The sequence below is a fragment of the Cherax quadricarinatus genome, chromosome 26 (assembly GCF_038502225.1).
Source record: "Cherax quadricarinatus isolate ZL_2023a chromosome 26, ASM3850222v1, whole genome shotgun sequence".
Lineage (NCBI taxonomy): Eukaryota > Metazoa > Arthropoda > Malacostraca > Decapoda > Parastacidae > Cherax > Cherax quadricarinatus.
In genome coordinates, this window is record NC_091317.1 from 20,641,033 (window position 1) to 20,659,108 (window position 18,076).

Here is an 18,076-nt window from a genome sequence, read left to right on the forward strand (position 1 = left end):
CATTATGTTAATCTAGTATCAAGTGTGCTTATTAAATCAATTATGTACTATACTGCATAAATGAATTAATTGCATAATTACTAATCAGTGGTGCCAGTAAACTGAATATGCTCAAAACAGACAATGCTGCAATTTGTATCAATGATATATATTGGCATGTGAATAATGCCAAGTAATTTAGAAATTTTGCAAATACTGTAATGTGCCTTCTTTATTTTTTATTATTATTTGGGATGGTATGAAGCACAAAGTTAACAAGATGCCAAGTACTGCAATGCTACAATATTACTCCCAAATATCAGTATTACTACTATTTGGAAGTTACAAGTATACGTGCTTCTGTATTTTCACAAGAGCAAAAACATCTTTGACTAACTGGTTTCTGGTTCTAATAACCTTGGAAATTGAAGCATCTCAATGAAGCAACAAGATTACCTATACTTGCTAACTTACCACGATTAAGCAATGGTTCAAGGAGAAAAAGACAGCTCTGGGAAATCAGGATAATTTTAATATAAAATATTTTAAAACAGTTCGGAAGTATTATACTCTGGTTTCATACGGCCCAATTTTTTTTTTTATAATCTTTCTTTCTTTTCTTCTTTTTAACACACTTCTGCAACATCACAATCTCTCCATGTCTCACTTTCAACTACACACCTACATTTCTTTTTCTTCTTTTTAACATTCTTTTCCGCCACTTTTACTTCAGTGTAACCATTTTCTTTCTCTTCTTGGTACTTTCATTATCTTTAAAATCTTCAGAAAATTGTTGAGAAACAAGGTAATTTTATTTTTTACACTTTCTAATGGAGAATCCACAGTATCATTTTCTTTTAATTGCTTTTCTTTTCTTACTGATTTTGTCCTTTTTTAAATCTTCAGTAGATAAATACGGCACTTCATTTTCTGATACTTTATTTCTTTTATTTATTGGTTCGTTAATAACATCTAATGTTTTCTTGCCTATCTCAGAGATATCCTCAATTGAATTTTGTCTTAATTTCTTCATTTTCTTTTTTCCTACTGCTTCTGCTTTACATGGTTCCTCGTGTGACTGCTCAGCTGACATACTACATTTCTGCATCAATAAACGTTCTTGTTCCTCTATTCTTGCAAGCTTACCTGACATCGTCAGTCCGTGTCTAGCTCCCCTAATTATGGAAAGGTATGAAGTGAAAATTACTAAAACCTTTCCTACTATTTAAATAATTAATATATTATCAATACTTCTAAATTAATTCCCAAGTACAATAATCAACAAATTTCATCAAATTTACATGCATACTTTGATTCAAGCTAATTAACTAACTTATGTTGAGTACAGGTACTTGACTAATACTGTTATGCATTTAATACTATGCTATGATGCAATAAGATCCCAGTAAACAGGTGATATCACAATATGCAGAATAACCACTGTGAAAAAAATAGTGAAATTCCAAGTGCTTCCATGATTTCTCACATTATCAAGGAACTTGATGTGAGAGAACTTGATAATGTGAGAGAACTTGATAATGTGAGAGAACTTGATAATGTGAGGAACTTGATAAAGTGAGAAATCATGAAAGCATTTGGAATTTCACTATTTTTTCACAGTGGTTATTCTGCAATAAATATTATAAATAGCTTATAATATGCAAAATATCCAATGCAAAAAAAAGTGAATTTCCAAGCACTTTCGTGATTTTTCACATTGTCAAGGAACTGTAAAAATAATAGGACAGCAAGAAGGCTTATAAGGCTGAGATATCCACCTCACATATGATCTGACACCTGACTCAGCATGCTGAGTCAGGTGTCAGGTCAGGCTTAACTGGATTTGGGAAAGCCAGTGCCAATCAAGTAAGTTGAACCATTGTTTCCCAAGGGCACAATGTTATAAATACATCTTCCATTCCAATGTCATATATCTCAAAATTTAGATTTTTACAGGCTATCTTGCCAGGAAATAAATGATCATAAATGTGAGGGAAGCACAAATCAAGTGTTGTCTGTACAGTATACCAAAACATTGTGAACTGGGTTATCTACAAGTCCAACAATCTCCTCTTATAGTATTTTATGCATGTACTTGGTGTTTTTGAACTGTACTAGATGTTCTCTTACTTATGAGCTGTTCGTCCACCACATATCTTGAATAGCTCCTCATCTGTCAGTTTGAGTGACAAGTCTTCCTCGTCTTCAGGCTCTTCACTGTCCGAACTTTCTTTCACTTCCTGTGCTCCAACTAGTGTGCTGCCCTGAGTAAAAATAGAAATGGGAACCAATCACATTACCTAGCTGAGGGAATAAATCAGCTCATGATAAAAAAGAAGCTGACAAATTCTGAATTATTACTATAGGAGGTAGTGCTAAATCTGTAGGAGTCATACAATTCCTAAGGAAAACAAGGTAATCAGGGATCATAAAAGGAAGGAGAGAGATATTTCAGTTTCCTTGAGCCCTTTACCAAGACACTAGGGAGTCTCAGGATAATTTGGATAGATGATTATTATTTTAGGCAGTTCAATGTAAACCATGTAATAATCACGGGACAAAATAGCCGCAGCACCTATACATAAATGACATCCAGTTGTCCTTACAAATTTGCTGGCTTCCATATTTATGAATTTTTGTTGAAGGGCAACCATTAAAAAGATCTGATTTTTTTTTCCACCGAGGTAGGGTGACCCAAAAAGAAAGAAAATCCCAAAAAAGAAAATACTTTCATCATTCAACACATTCATCTCACTCATACATAATCACTGTCTTTGCAGAGGCACTCAGATACAACAGTTTACAAGTCCCTCCAAACTGTCAATATCCCAGACCCCTCCTACAAAATGCAGGTATTGTACTTTCCATTTCCAGGACTCAAGTCTGGCTAAATCTATAATTACCAGTTTTCCTGAATCCCTTCACTAAATATTACCCTGCTCACACTTCAACAGTTCGTCAAGTCCCAAAAACCGTTCGTCTCCATTTACTCCTATCTAACATGCTCACACATGCTTACTGGAAGTTCAAGCCCCTTGCCCACAAAACCTACTTTACCCCCTCCCTCCAACCTTTTCGAGGACGACCCCCTACCCCTCCTTCCTACACCTACAGATTTATATGCTCTCCAAGTCATTCTACTTTGATCCATTCTCTCTAAATGGCCAAACCACCTCAACAACCCCTCTGACGAATACTTTTAGTAATTCTACACCTCCTAATTTCCACACTCTGAATTCTCTGCATAATATTTACACCACACATTGCCCTTAGACAGTAAATCGCCACTGCCTCCAACCGCCTCCTCGCTGCAGCATTTACAACACAAGCTTTACATCCATATAAGACTGTTGGTACCACTATACTTTCATACATTCCCTAATTTGTCTCCATAGATAATGTTTTTTTTTTGTCTCCAGATACACCTCAACGCACCACTCGCCTTTTTTCCTTTATCAGTTCTCTTGTTAACCTCATCCTTCATAAACCCATCTGCTGACAAGTCAACTCCCAAATATCTGAAAATATTCACTTCTTCTATACTCCCTCTCTTCAATGTGATATCCAATTTTTCTTTATCTAAATCATTTGATACCCTAATCACCTTACTCTTACCTATATTCACTTTCAACTTTCTACCTTCACACACCCTCCCAAACTCGTCCACTAACCTTTGCAACTTTTCTTTAGAATCTCCCATAAGCACAGTACATATCAGCAAAAAGTAACTGTCAACTCCCATTTTGTACTTGAATCCCCATAATTTAATCCCACTTCTCTCCCCAACACCCTGGCATTTACTTCTTTTACAACCTCATCTATAATATATTAAACAACCATGGTGACATTACACATCCCTGTCTAAGATCTACTTTTACCAGCAAGTAATCTCCCTCTCCTACACACCCTAACTTGAGCCTCACTATCCTCATAAAAACTCTTTACAGCATTTAGTAACTTCCTATCTATTCCATACACTTGCAACATCTGCCACATTGCTCCCCTATCCACTATCATATGCCTTTTCTAAATCCATAAATGCAATAAAAACTTCCCTACCTTTATCTAAATACCATTTACATATATGCTTCACCTAGGGAGGTACTACCGTCCTGCCAAGTGAGTGTAAAACAAAAGCCTGTAATTGTTTTATATGATGGTAGGATTGCTGGTGTCCATTTTTCTGTCTCATGAACATGCAAGGTTTCAGGTACATCTTGCTACTTCTACTTACACTTAGGTCACACTACACATACATGTACAAGAATATATATAGATACATACCCCTCTGTTTGTTTCCTCTTATCTCCATGGGGAAGTGGAACAGAATTCTTCCTCCGTAAGCCATGCATGTCGTAAGAGGCAACTAAAATGCTGGGAGCAAGGGGCTAGTAACCCCTTCTCCTGTATATATTACTAAATGTAAAAGGAGAAACTTTCGTTTTTCCTTTTGGGCCACCCCGCCTTGGTGGGATACGGCCGGTGTGTTGAAAGAAGAAGATATATGCTTCAATGTAAACACTTGATCTACACATCCCCTACCCACTCTAAAGCCTCCTTGCTCATCTGCAATCCTACTCTCTGTCTTATCTCAAATTCTTTCAATAATAACCCTACCGTACACTTTACCTGGTATACTCAGTAACTTATTCCCCTTTAATTTTTACAATCTCTTTTGTCCCCCTTCCCTGTATATAAAGGAACTATACATGCTCTCTGCCAATCCCTAGGTACCTTTCCCTCTTTCATACATTTATTAAACAAAAACACCAACCACTCCAACACAATCTCCTCCCCTACTTTCAACATTTCCACTCTTCATAATTCGTTGTCCCGTCTTGGCTACCCTTCCCATTTCATAGACTCTGCCTTCTCACGAGCTAAACGTAATTTCTTCTATCCCAAACTCTCTACTCCTGGGAACTCTTCTGTCCTCTGCCTTCCCTACATTTCCGGTCTTTCTAATCTCAACAATTCTCTCCGTCCCTTAGACATCAAGCTTACTTTCCACCAGATTAACACTCTTCGCACTAATCTCGTTCATACCTCTCCTCCCTCTACAGATGTTCCTGGTGTCTACTCTATTTCTTGCTCCTCCTGTCCTCTTCAATACTTTGGAGAAACTGGCCGATCTCTTTCTGACAGACTTAGGGAGCACAAAAATAGTGTTAGGCTTGCCGACACTAACAATGCTCTTTTCTGTCACGTCATAGATCACAGCCATCCTATAGACTGGTCTTCTGCTAAAACTGTCTTCCCTACTTCCAACTTTAACAGTCGCCGTCTTGTTGAATCCTCTCTAATACACAACTTTCCTTGTATGAATCTTAGTCCTGGCTTCATCTCTGTAGATGCCTTCCTCTCCCACTACATTGTAAAATGCTCCAAACTTCAGAACACCCGTGACTTAACTTGATCCCTCATTTTTTTTTTCTTCTTCTCCCTCTTCCCCTTTCTTCTTTCCTTTTTTTGTCTTTCTTCTGTCGCGTGTTTCTGTTCCTTCATTATTTCATCACTTCCCCTTCCCCCCACCTCTGTGCACTTGCTCTCCCTCTGTGGGCACCTAGCTCCCTTGCAGTGCGCAGTGCTCCCCTTTCTTTACATTTGACTGGCTCCTCCTTCTTAGTTCCCCACTACTACCACCACTACTACTACCACCACTACTACCACCACCACTACCACCACTACTACCACTACTACTATCACTACTACCACTACTACTACCACTACTACCACCACTACCTCTTCCTGCCTATATATAGCCATCCTGCTCCACTTCTGGTTAGTGTGACTTTGTAAATGGTCCAAGTCGGACTGAAACGTCGTCGTAAGCTCCTCTCTTCTATGTGCGGGTTATTTGTGTATCGTTCCAGTCACAGTATTGTGCCTTTTTTTGTTATTTATTGTTAGTGTATAGCTTAGTGTCAATTTTGTACTCAGTAAAGCATTTTTTGCTGTTATATGTAGAGAAACAAGTGTGAGGACGCTTAGATTAACCTCTGCTATAACTCCAACTGCCGAGAGAATGACACTCGTCAAGCCGCAGTTAGCCCTGTCGGCAGGCGCTGTGTCAGCCTCGTGTCACAAGCTTCAGTGAGCAGCCTGCACAAAGAAGATGTCACTTTGACTGCTAGCTCGCTCACTGCAGTCTGGTGTATGATGTTACGACTCCCAGATGTTTCGCCCAGTCGTCTCTGCCACGACTCACTCCATGCTCTCCGGCAATGACAGCCCAGCGACAGTACCAGTCGAGAAGTGTCCTCCTGAGTCGCTTGCCAGAAGTCCTGCCCAGTTGCCAAGTTTTGTCGATGCCTCGAGGGCACCAGCATGTTGTGCCCCAGGTTGAGTGAAAACCTGCAGCGACTCCTACGATGACTGCTTCACCGTTCTAGAGGAGACTGTACCCTGTTACGTCACAGCCCAGCCACAGCAATGTCTCCTGTGTTGCAGTATCTGTCCAGACGCAGGAAGGCGTGCAGTGATGCCCATCGACGCTCACTGCCTATGACCACGATGTTTAGCACACCCCACATGTTTTTTTTCTTCCCTCCCTGTAGGAAGTTTTTTTTCCATGTCCATATGTATATACACCTACCATCCGACTTAAGACCGAGTTCAGTTCCGAGAAATCGGTCGTAAGTCGAACTTTACTACTGAATATCAACAAAACATTTTTGTAATGACTTTGTTTTATTTTGGTATTTCATGTTTTACTTTACTTTTTATGTTGTTAGTACTGTATTTTATACTCTAAGGTTTAGGATAAACACTGTGCACAACACAAATAGTTGTTTATTTCCCAGAAATTTGGCATAAAAAATACGGTCGTAAGTCGAGTGGTCGTAAGTCGAGCAGGTCGTAAGTCGGATGGTAGGTGTATATGTTTTTTATTTTGTGTTCTGTGCCCTGTTCCTACGAGAGAGAGAGACCGAGTTTTTTTTACCACCAGTAGGTAGGTGGCCGAGCATATGTAGACAGCCTGTACTGTCTGCACAGACAGCCTATGCTGTCTGCCAGCTTAGTTCATATTTTGCGCCACTAAGGTGCTGCCCTCTAGCCAGCCCAAAGTCAGTGGGATGCTGGTCCCACACACTCTCACTCTCTCAGCGGCCTAGCAGCAAGACACAAGGCCTACTAGTTCTCTCCCTCTTGTGGGCATGGGCCTTCCCGGCCATGGGCACAACACACAAGCCTGTGTACCCCCCACGACATCACAAATAAAGTAAGAAGCCTCCGAAGACGTATCATTTACTCCCCGTTACCAGCATTACCAATAATTTGTTTCACATATCTCACTCCAAATTTTATTCTTACTTTCAGCAAAATTTCTTGCCAGTGCCTCCCCCACTCTTTCATCTGCTCTCCTTTTGCGCTCTCACCACTCTCTTCACCTTTCTTTTACTCTCCATATACTCTGCTCTTCTTACAACACTTCTGCTTGTAAAAACCTCTCATAAGCTACCTTTTTCTCTTTTATCACAACCTTTACTTCATCATTCCACCAATCACTCCTTTTTCCTCCTGCATCCACCCTCCTATAGCCACAAACTTCTGCCCCACATTCTAATACTGTATTTTTAAAACTATTCCAACCCTGTTCAACCCCCCCCCACTACGCAGACTTGCACTAGCCCACCTTTCTGCCAATAGTTGCTTATATCTCACCCTAACTTCCTCCTTCCTTAGTTTATACACTTTCACCTCTTACTTGCTGTTGCCATTTTCGTTTTGTCCCATCTATCTCTTACTCTAACTGTAGCTACAACTAAATAATGATCTGATATATCCGTTGCCCCTCTATAAACATGTACATCCTCAAGCCTACCCATCAACCCTTCATCTACCAATACATAATCTAAGAAACTACTTTCATTACGTATTACTTATTACCAACCTCCTTTCTATACATAGCTCAATTAAAGGCTCCCCATTTTCATTTACCCTTGGCACCCCAAATTTAACTACTATTCCCTCCACAATATTTTTACCCACTTTAGCATTGAGATCCTCAACCACAAGTACTCTCTCACTTGGTTCAAAACTCCCCATGCACTCGCTCAACATTTCCCAAGATCTCTCTCTCTCCTCTACACTTCTCTCTTCTCCAGGTGCATAAACACTTACTATAACCCACTTTTCACATCCAACCCTTGAATTTATACATTTATATTAACTCTTTTCCTGCCATAACTTATCCTTCAACATTATTGCTACTCCTTCTTTAGCTTTATTTGAAACCCCTGAGCTAATCCCATTTATTTCTCCCCACTGAAACTCTCCTACTCCCTTCAGCTTTGTTTCACTTAAAGCCAGGACATCCAGCTTCTTCTCATTCATAACATCCACAATCATCTCTCTCTTATCATTCACACAACAACCACCCACATTCAAACATCCCAGCTTGACGGTTTTCCAATTATCCAATGTTTATTAAAGTGCAATGGCTTTCCCACACCCATATCTTCTTTTTATTCTGATTATTATTTGTTTTACATGTCAATATTAACCAGATTTGAATGATACATTAAAGAGGCATGATCTCTGAAACACAAAATGAACCCTAATCTGAAAAAACTGTTATTCAAATCTATTTGTATTTGTGGTTTCTACTTTTGCAGGACCTCTAGGAATGAAACTTCCCCATCCTTGCAAATATTTAGGGAATACTTAATGCCCAAAAAACTCAATTTCTGTTTAGTGGAAATCTGAAGCCAAGACTGCAATTAGTAAAGAATTTACCATAAAGCTAAAATGCTTCTTGGCCTTCTATAATACAGGTAAGAGAAGCCCCAAGAGTATACTACCACTATTATTAGCAAGACATTTATGTCCATTCTGCAATAATGATCATATGCACTACAAACTATATAGACAGGAATTTTGTCTGCACAAGTGTAGAATGAAAAAGGATATGGTTGAGGTGTGCAATCTTAAATTCACTGAATATAAATCAGGTGCTGAAAATATCTAGGCAAGACAACTTGAAGCAATAGTCAAATTGAACAAATTCCAATGAATAAAGGATATAGGAAAACACTGTTTAACAAAAGTTTAAGATGAATGGAAAACTTCCAAATAGCATTATTGAAATACTTTTGGTAGCTTTACAATCATGTCACACAGATCCATGGGAAGGGGTGTATGTGTGTGTGAATAAGACCTGCCTAACATGGGCTAGCAGGCCTACTGCAACGCTCCTACTCTACCACTTATTTGTGTTATTACCTTGAGAAAGATGCCATATAATTTGGTTTTGTGATCCAACCTTGAGGGTTTTGGCTTGCTAATTTGTATTTTTTTCTTCTTTGTAAGTTGTACTGACCCATCCTGTAGGAGAAGAAAAAGGTAGCTAAATGTGCAAGGTGGCAATACATAAAGCGATTTTGTTTAAACGTGACAGAAAAAAAAGTGCATCATTTTGCACAGCACTTGAAAAAGTCTTGACAGCATACTCTGTAAATGAGGAAACAAAGTTATAAAAAAAATCTTGATAGTCTGCATTGTGGATTTTTCCCCCTCAAACTCTTAAGTGTTTGGATTATTATAAATTCATGGGGAATAGCTAAACACTTAGGGGTCATACAGTGCCTGGGGGAATGGAAGGCATTCTGGTTTGATGTAAAGAGGACAAGTCTAATTCTTTGGATCAACAGCCCCTCAAAGGCATCAAGGAACCTCCCTTGAGGGGATTGAGTGTTTGGAGAGGCATCATCACCCAAAATACCTACAGTTGCCTTGTGAACCACAGCATGCCTTGCTCTGTATTTATCACATGTTTTTAGATACGTACATATTTTTATTACATCTCTTCTGTGGATATAAACAACAGCACTTAATAGGAATTACAATGATGCTGGAAGAAGTGTTAATTTTATATACATGTGATGCAGACTGCTTGCACTTTTGGTCTGAAAGAATCTACTGTCCATATAGAGACAAAGAGATGAATATATGAGCTTGTGCAGTTAGTAGCACAGGGTAAAATAGATCAGATATGCATTACATAATATTTGAGTTCTCTAGTACAATCAACAATTGTTGATAAATCTGCATCCACATCAACACAAGAACCACAGCTGTCCCAACTCAATCCAATAGGGTGACATCAACCTCCTCTGCACATTTCCATGTAAATAGATAATGACAATTAGAAAGTAAGGCAACATGAACTATATTAACTTGTACCTAGTCAAATGTTTAAAAAAAAAAGTTTAGTAAATTTTCAAATCTCTGGAATGTACCCTCATTTTTCCATATATTCTTCATCTCATGTAAAGCTATACGTAGTTCTATAGTTTCATTATATGCCAAGTTTTGGGAATTTATCCCCTCATCATGAGATTTTACTGTACATTCATGACTATCCCTAGGTAGTAGGTTGGTAGACAGCAACTGGCCAGGGAGGTACTACCATCCTGCCAAGCGAGTGTAAAATGGAAGCCTGTAATTGTTTTACACGATGGTAGGATTGCTGGTGTCTTTTTTTTCTGTTTCGTACATATGCAAGATTTCAGGTACATTTTGCTACTTCTACTTACACTTAGGTCACACTACACATACATGTACAAGCATATATATACACACACACACCCCTCTGGGTTTTCTTCTATTTTCTTTCTAGTTCTTGTTCTTGTTTATTTCCTCTTACCTCCATGGGGAAGTGGAACAGAATTCTTCCTCCGTAAGCCATGCGTGTTGTAAGAGGCGACTAAAATGCCGGTAGCAAGGGGCTAGTGACCCCTTCTCTTGTATATATTACTAAATGTAAAAGGAGAAACTTTCGTTTTTCCTTTTGGGCCACCCCTCCTCGGTGGGATATGGCCGGTGTGTTGAAAGAAAGAAAGAAAGAAAGATTCATGCCTATCATTTTATATTCATTGGAAAGATGATTTTATTTTGATTATAAACCCTGAGGGATTAAGGATCCAGGATAACATATCAGGGTCCTATTTAGATCCTTCTCCAGGATGCAACCCACAAACTAACAGGTAGGGTTTTTCAGCAAAAATCAGTTGACAATGTCAGAAACCTACAACAATAGACATGCCTGTTTTCTTGAATTTTTAAATAAGCACATAAATGCAGACTGCTGAAACATTTTTACAAAGAATAAAATTTTAAGAACTAATCTATATGCATGAAAATAAGATGATCACACACTTCATGACAATAGTTAAATAATTTGTTTTCTAAATGACTGGGCTTGCTAAAATGAGAAATAAATAGGAATTGCAAAGTTAATGTATATTACTTTTAATACTCTATGTAACTAAAATAAAGCAGTCTATGGAAGTAATAAGTTATAGCCTGTTTATGACAAAATTACAACTAGAGATGTACTTTGGCTAATTCACAATAATGTATACATAGTATATGTATACTTACTTGGTTCTTATTAACTGAAATGCTCTTTGCAGTCTTGTTAAAAACATGATCCCACCAGTGGAACTGGTAATCCTTGGAAATACCATGACCAAAACCAGCCGTGTCAAACTTTAACTTTGGCTTCAAGGCTGATGTTATTCCTCCCTCTTCTCGTCCCAGGCCTTTACCTGAATAATAAATGCTTTGTATTGTACCTTTAATTTGTATTGTTGTACACTATTTTTTCCAATAATGTGAGAAGAAAAAGATGATAGGTCAGTACATGAGGTATGATGAAATGTATAATGACAGTAATTGGCTGGTCACATAAAATTATATATACAACAAAGATAATAAAAATACTAAAGTTTATATTCCACTGAGAGTGACAGTATGATCATCAGGATCATAAGCTCTGGAATAAAGATTGGCTTTCAACCAAGATTTGAAAATAAACAGATTCCTGACTCTGAAGAGACACTATTAACATGTTATACAATCTGGGAGCCACATCAAACTCTCTCGGCAAATGATTTTTCCATGACAGCACAACGCTCAATCTAGAAAGGTGTGCATCAATTCATAATAAATATTATTTCAGTCTGATGTAAAATGTATAAACACATAACCATGATACCTAATTGTTTTAAATATTAATTGGCTGCCAGTGCAGATCATACAAGTAGGAACTAGGGGAACCTCAGGTTGGAACAAAAATGCATTGATTGGCTTGTATGTGCTGCACAGCCAAAATTAATATATTATTTTTTGCTACTATTTCCCAAAATAACAAGCTGCTCAAGAAATACTTACATGGTTCACACAGGTTGTATGCAATGTTATAAAATGTAAACCAATGTAACTGTAAACTACAGTTCAAATTATAGCTAGGTAACTTGTTATAAAAGTTAGGGAAAGTAACCTGTTATGAAAGTCAGGGAAGGTTCTGCCCAAAAGTATCAATTAGGGTTACTTAAAAAAAGAAAATAGCATTGCTCACAATAACTTGGACAAACTTCTTTGGGACAAAATTGCTCAGGCATCTATAGTTGCTAATGTAGTTTTAATGGAAGATTTTTAACCTTAGGCAAGTTGACTGGAGCAATCTGATAGGTAATCTAGAGTCTTGCAACTTTCCTCAGTTCAGGACTGCTTTTTGAAACAATCTCTGTCAGAATCAAATAGAGGAAATAACCTGTTGGACTTGATTCTGGCAAAGGATTCTCTGATAGATAATCTTGAGGTTAATGAGAAGCCTGGAGAAAGCAATCACAAGTCACTTAGTTTTAATGTTGGTACCTCATGGAATTACCTTAGCCCGTAAACGGTCCAAGCAGATCTACGTTCACATGTGTAGTGCTACAAAAGTAGATCTACGTTTTTTTTTACATATTTTCAAATATAAGAAAAAAAAAAGTAGATTACGTTTTTTTACACATTTTCAAATGTAAAAAAACAAAAAGATCTACTTTTTTTTACATACTTTCAAATGTTGAAAAAACGTATATATACGTTTGGACCGTTTATGGGTTAATAATGAAAAAAAGTTCAGTTCCCAATTTTTGAGCTGCAAATTGTAAGGGGCTGAGGGATTACTTGAGAAGTGTAGCCTCAGGTAACCTGGCCAGGGACTATCGTGTATCCATGAGAGTTGCTAATATGACATTTTCCAAAGCACTGTACAAGTTGTCCAAATTGCATATACAGTGGAACATCAGTAGTCAAACTTAATTCGTTCCAGAAGGCTGTTCAAGTGCCGATTTGTTCGAGTATCAAACGATTTCTTCCCAACCAATTTTCTTTTTGGTTCGCTGTTATCACTAATCTTCATAGGCCCCACAGTGACTTATTAATACAAATACAAAAAAAAAAATGCGAAGAAACACGAAATAGTTTACAGTGAAGTTCTGGCAGGTCATGTTTATTTGGTCAAGTGCCAAGCTTTGTTCGAGTAGGGAGCTGTTCAAGTACTGAGGTTCCACTGTATTCATAATAAAAAATTGAGACCAAAACACGAATGACCCTAAATGAGTAAACAGTAGACTCAAAACATCTCTTAGGTGAAGAAAGGTATTTAAAGGTTAATCAAAAGAGGTGAGGGTAACTACTGAACAATATACTATTCAATTTAAAAGTAAAAAAGGAATAAGAAAAGCTAAAGAAGAATATGAAATTAAGGTTATGAGGGAATCAGAGACCAATCCTAAGAGTGTGTTTCAGGTATATATATGAATAAGATTAGGGGGAAAAGATAAGGCCCACTTAAATGTAACTCAGGTTAGCTTACTGATAAGTGACAAAGAAATGTGTACCATTTTCAACACATTTCCTATCTGTTTTTACACAAGAGGATAGCTACAAGCAAAATCTCAGATGTAAAAAATTACACTGGTCAGGACAAATATAAATTATGCAGCATCAAGATCATTAGTGATATGGGCCTCAAACAACTAGATTGAAACCAAACAAGTCAAGAGGCCCTTATAAGATGTTTTCAGGGGATGTAAAGGAATGTAAGGAGGAACTTGGAACACCATTTGCTAGTTTTTTCAACATAGCACTACAAGCAGGTACAGCCTCTCCTGACTTTACAGCTGAGCTCCGTTCCTAAGACCATGTTGTTAAGCAAATTCGTCGCTAAGTGAGGAGCATACTATAATGGTAGTAGGTTTGTGTTAACCATCTTTGATATTGTTTTAATGTCACCCTTGTGCCATTTATAACATTTCTAGTATTTTTAAATGTTTATACAGTAGTGTACTGTATATTGAAATGAACAGAATAGAAGAAGTCAGCTCTAATATACATTGTTTAGGTATAGATACTGGTAAGAGAGCCTGTCATAAGTCCAAGGTGTTGGTAAACAAGTATGTCGCTAAGTGAGGACATGCTGTATTGTACCTGATAATGGAAAATAGGAAATATGATACTCAGTTACAATACAGGAGCCTGGGTTATAATCTGAAGCTAAGGACCTAACAGCCTAACCTGAACTGTGGGAAAAGTTACTGGAAAAAATAATTGCTGATCTGACGCAATTTAAAGTTACCCTCAAAGATATAATTTAATCAACAAATCTCAGCACGGTTTAGTAAAGGGACATTCTTGTCTTACGAATTTACGAACTGTTTTTTCCTAAGGTATTTGAGGTGGTACACCAAGATAAAGAATACGATACTGTGTAAACAAACTTCAGTAAAGCCTTGGTAAAGCTTCACACTGGAGACTACAAAAGCAGCAGCATATGGAATAAGAGGAGAAATCTGAATGGGGATCTGTTAAGAGTGATGTGCCACAGCGTTCAGCATTGGGACCCTTGCTGTTCACAATTTACATAAATGACATTAATGATGGAATAAATAATGACATAACTATGTTTGCTGATGACATTAAAATAGGTCATCAAGTAATTGCTGTAGACATTAGAAGGCTACAAGATGATCTGGATAAAGGAAAAAGGTATAAAATACTGACACAATGGGAAAAAAGAAACGAATGCAGTATACTGCAATCTTTTTTTTTTTAGCAACATTTCGACCACATTTTAATGAAAGTCCACTATGTGGGCAAAATGTTGTCAATAAAGAATTGCATTATAAAGCATTTGGGTCTTTTTCCATGACCTGGACAGGCTGATGTGATCAGAGCAGCAGAAGATTCAATGCAATGAAGACGAAGTGTAAGGTTCTAATTCTAGGAAAAGGAAATAACTATGGTATTTATAGGCTAAACATGATGATGATGATAATTCCTACAAATACATGTTACAACTTATACAGACATAGCTGACATCAGCATACCACACAGAAAGAAAGCCCTTGGTTATGCAGATCATTTAGGGCAACTTAGATTGAGCTTGTCCCCCAGGATGCGACCCACAAGTCAGCTAACACTCAGGTACCTACTGACTGCTTGGTGAACAAGGGCAGCAGGTGTAAAGAAACATGCCTAACATGCTGGGGATTGATCCTGGACCCCCCTTCAGTGTAAAGTGTACAAGTGGAAAACAGGAATAAAGGAGATAAAAATATGTAACCAAGAAGGATTCAAGTTGAAGAAATTTAGATTTAGAAAGGATACTGGAAGTATTAGTGTGGCACTAGAGATGTAGATGGGTGGAATAAACTTCAAAGTAGCATCACTGAGACAGGAACTTTGGGAAGCTTTAAATAAGGTGCATATATGAATAAGTGTAGGTGGGTGTGAGACCTGCTTACTTCTTTAGCATGGGCCAGTAGGCCAACAATAATAATTAATAAGTACGTAAATGACACAACTGATACAGACCTAGCTGACATCTGGAGTTTACCTGGAGAGAGTTCCGGGGGTCAATGCCCCTGCAGCCCAGTCTGTGACCAGGCCTCCTGGTGGATCAGAGCCTGATCAACCAGGCTGTTACTGCTGGCTGCATGCCATTTTATAAAGAAAGTCTCTGGTTATGCAGAGAATTTTCAGCAACTTAGGTTAATCTTGTCCTCTTAGGATAATAATAATAATAATAATAATAATAATAATAATAATAATAATATCTTTATTTCTACAAGTACATGTACAAGGTATACAGGCCTAGCTGACATCAATGACATACTATATAGAGAGTTGCTTGTTATGCTGAGCATTTATTTATTTATTTTTTATATGGACATGATATATAGTTGTACAAAGAAATATAGTGATTGGGTGTACATGCCAAAAGCCCCTTGTATGCAGAGCATTATGGGCACATTAGGTCAGTTTTGTCCCAGGATGCAACCCACACCAGTCGACTAACACCCAGGTATCCATTTTACACTGATGGGTGAACAGGGACAGCAGGTCTCTTGTGGAAACACATCCCTAATGTTTTCCAGCTATACCAAAGATTCAAACTCTGGACCTCAGTGTGTGAGCTGAGTGCGCTAGTGATCAAGTTACGGGACAACCCACAGCAGTTGGCTAATGCTCAGATACCTGTTTACTGCTAGGTGAACAGGGGAAGCAAGTGTAAGGAAATACATTCAGCGTTTCACCCATACCAGGGATCAATCCCCAGCACAGAGATTGATCTCCCGATCAGTTCTTAAAAAAAAAAAAAATAGAAAATATTGAGTCTTATCCAGAATTGAGCACAATTGTGTGAGACAATAATAATGGGAGACCTCAATAATGGTTTTCAGTATCAAAATAATGGATTATGTAAAAGGTAAAAACAAATTTTAGGAATAAATAGTTAATAAATTAATGCACAAATCCAGATTACACATTTCTCAACCACCGTACTTGTCCACATAGTATGTAACTGCTCTGAAAGTATTATAGTCAGTCAGGCATCATTCTCACAGGTCTCAAGTTATCATTTTATGACTTACTGCACCAGGAAAAATATTAGGGAACAAATTGGCCTGCATTGGACAATATGAGATTGACTAAAAGCTACAGTAAAGGAACACTGATAAGTAAGCTACACAATTGTGATTAACTGCAATAAGTTGCATGAAGGTAAATGATGCCTGGGAAAAATTTAGAACCATATTCATTGCCACCCTTGATGTTGCACCAGTGAAGACGTTAGGATTAAGCAAAGAACTGAACTCTGAATAACTGCTGAGATATTAGATATCAAATTCAGGGATCAGTTGCTGAGTTTTAGGGCAAATAGGCAGGATATTGCAACACAATATTGAATTTCAGAGACCGTTCAGTGTATAAGCTGAGGACACTACCAACCAAGCCATAAGCACACTGTCTTAATTCAAATTACAATTTTTACATTTTTTTATGCGGTACAAAAATAATGTAGTTTACTTGTAAGAAAAAACTTTCAGACACAACACAAAATCACAAGTATGCAATGTATTACCTTCCTTGCAGCCATATTTCTCAAGCTGTGCCCGGGCAAACTGTTTGCCAGTATTATACATGAGAGAGGAGTGAGTATGGTGAGGTTTATATCACGATGGCTGCCACAATTCAACACACTTGACCAACGAAGTGAAGAACATGTGCAGCCAGTCAGGAGGAAGTTGTCTTCCTATCCTTCTTCTTCAGGATAAGTGCAGTCTGTCTAGATGTTAGCTCCTCCTGATGACTACACGAGTTGTGGCGGGTTTTTCTATTCATTTTATCAGTTAAAAGTTGAGTATAGAGGCAGGAGCTGCCTGGTGACAGCCGTGTTAACACTGCCTCTAATACATGTAATAATTCCTTTTATACACACAACTATGTATTTTCAAAACGTAATAATTTCCTATAACGTGTACAACTTGTCTATAAATTTGCAATGGGGAAAATTTATGTCAAAATATATATACATAAATATTTCAAAAGAAAAAAACTTTACAAACTCAGTAAAAGTAAATTGTTGTTGGTGTTATTAAAAGCCGTGCAGGCATGAGCCGTTTTCTTCTTCTAACCTCACATAAAATTGTTTATTATATACCCCATACCCATCCTGTGGGCGGTAGTCAAAAGATTACAGAAGTACATAATAGGTCCAGGGACTGAGCCCCCATGAACTGTTTCATACTAGGAAATACCATTTCCTGCGATACCTACTATATATTAGCTTGTGACATCACCATGCCCACGTACTAGCTCTTCCAAGAAACTAAATATACCAGGACCCTAATGAAAATAAGTCACTTTGACTTTTTGAGGGGCTATCCTAGGTGATTTATGTGGACCTGTACTTAAATAAGCCATAAAGGAAGGGAACAGACTGCTTGCACATGTCAAAGCCAGTCATAGTATGAAC

At 37.8% G+C, this 18,076-nt stretch overlaps 1 protein-coding gene across 1 annotated transcript; it reads right to left on the bottom strand.

The window, feature by feature from the left end:
- Positions 1-491: 491 nt before the first annotated feature.
- LOC128691668 (G patch domain-containing protein 4) lies at positions 492-17,698 on the bottom strand. Its single transcript, XM_053780514.2, has 5 exons — positions 17,183-17,698; positions 11,365-11,531; positions 9,205-9,306; positions 2,110-2,243; positions 492-1,154 (listed from the first exon to the last, which is right to left on the bottom strand). The coding sequence occupies exons 1-5, from the start codon at positions 17,241-17,243 to the stop codon at positions 827-829; spliced, it is 792 nt and encodes a 263-aa protein (XP_053636489.2). The 5' UTR covers positions 17,244-17,698; the 3' UTR covers positions 492-826.
- Positions 17,699-18,076: the final 378 nt, after the last annotated feature.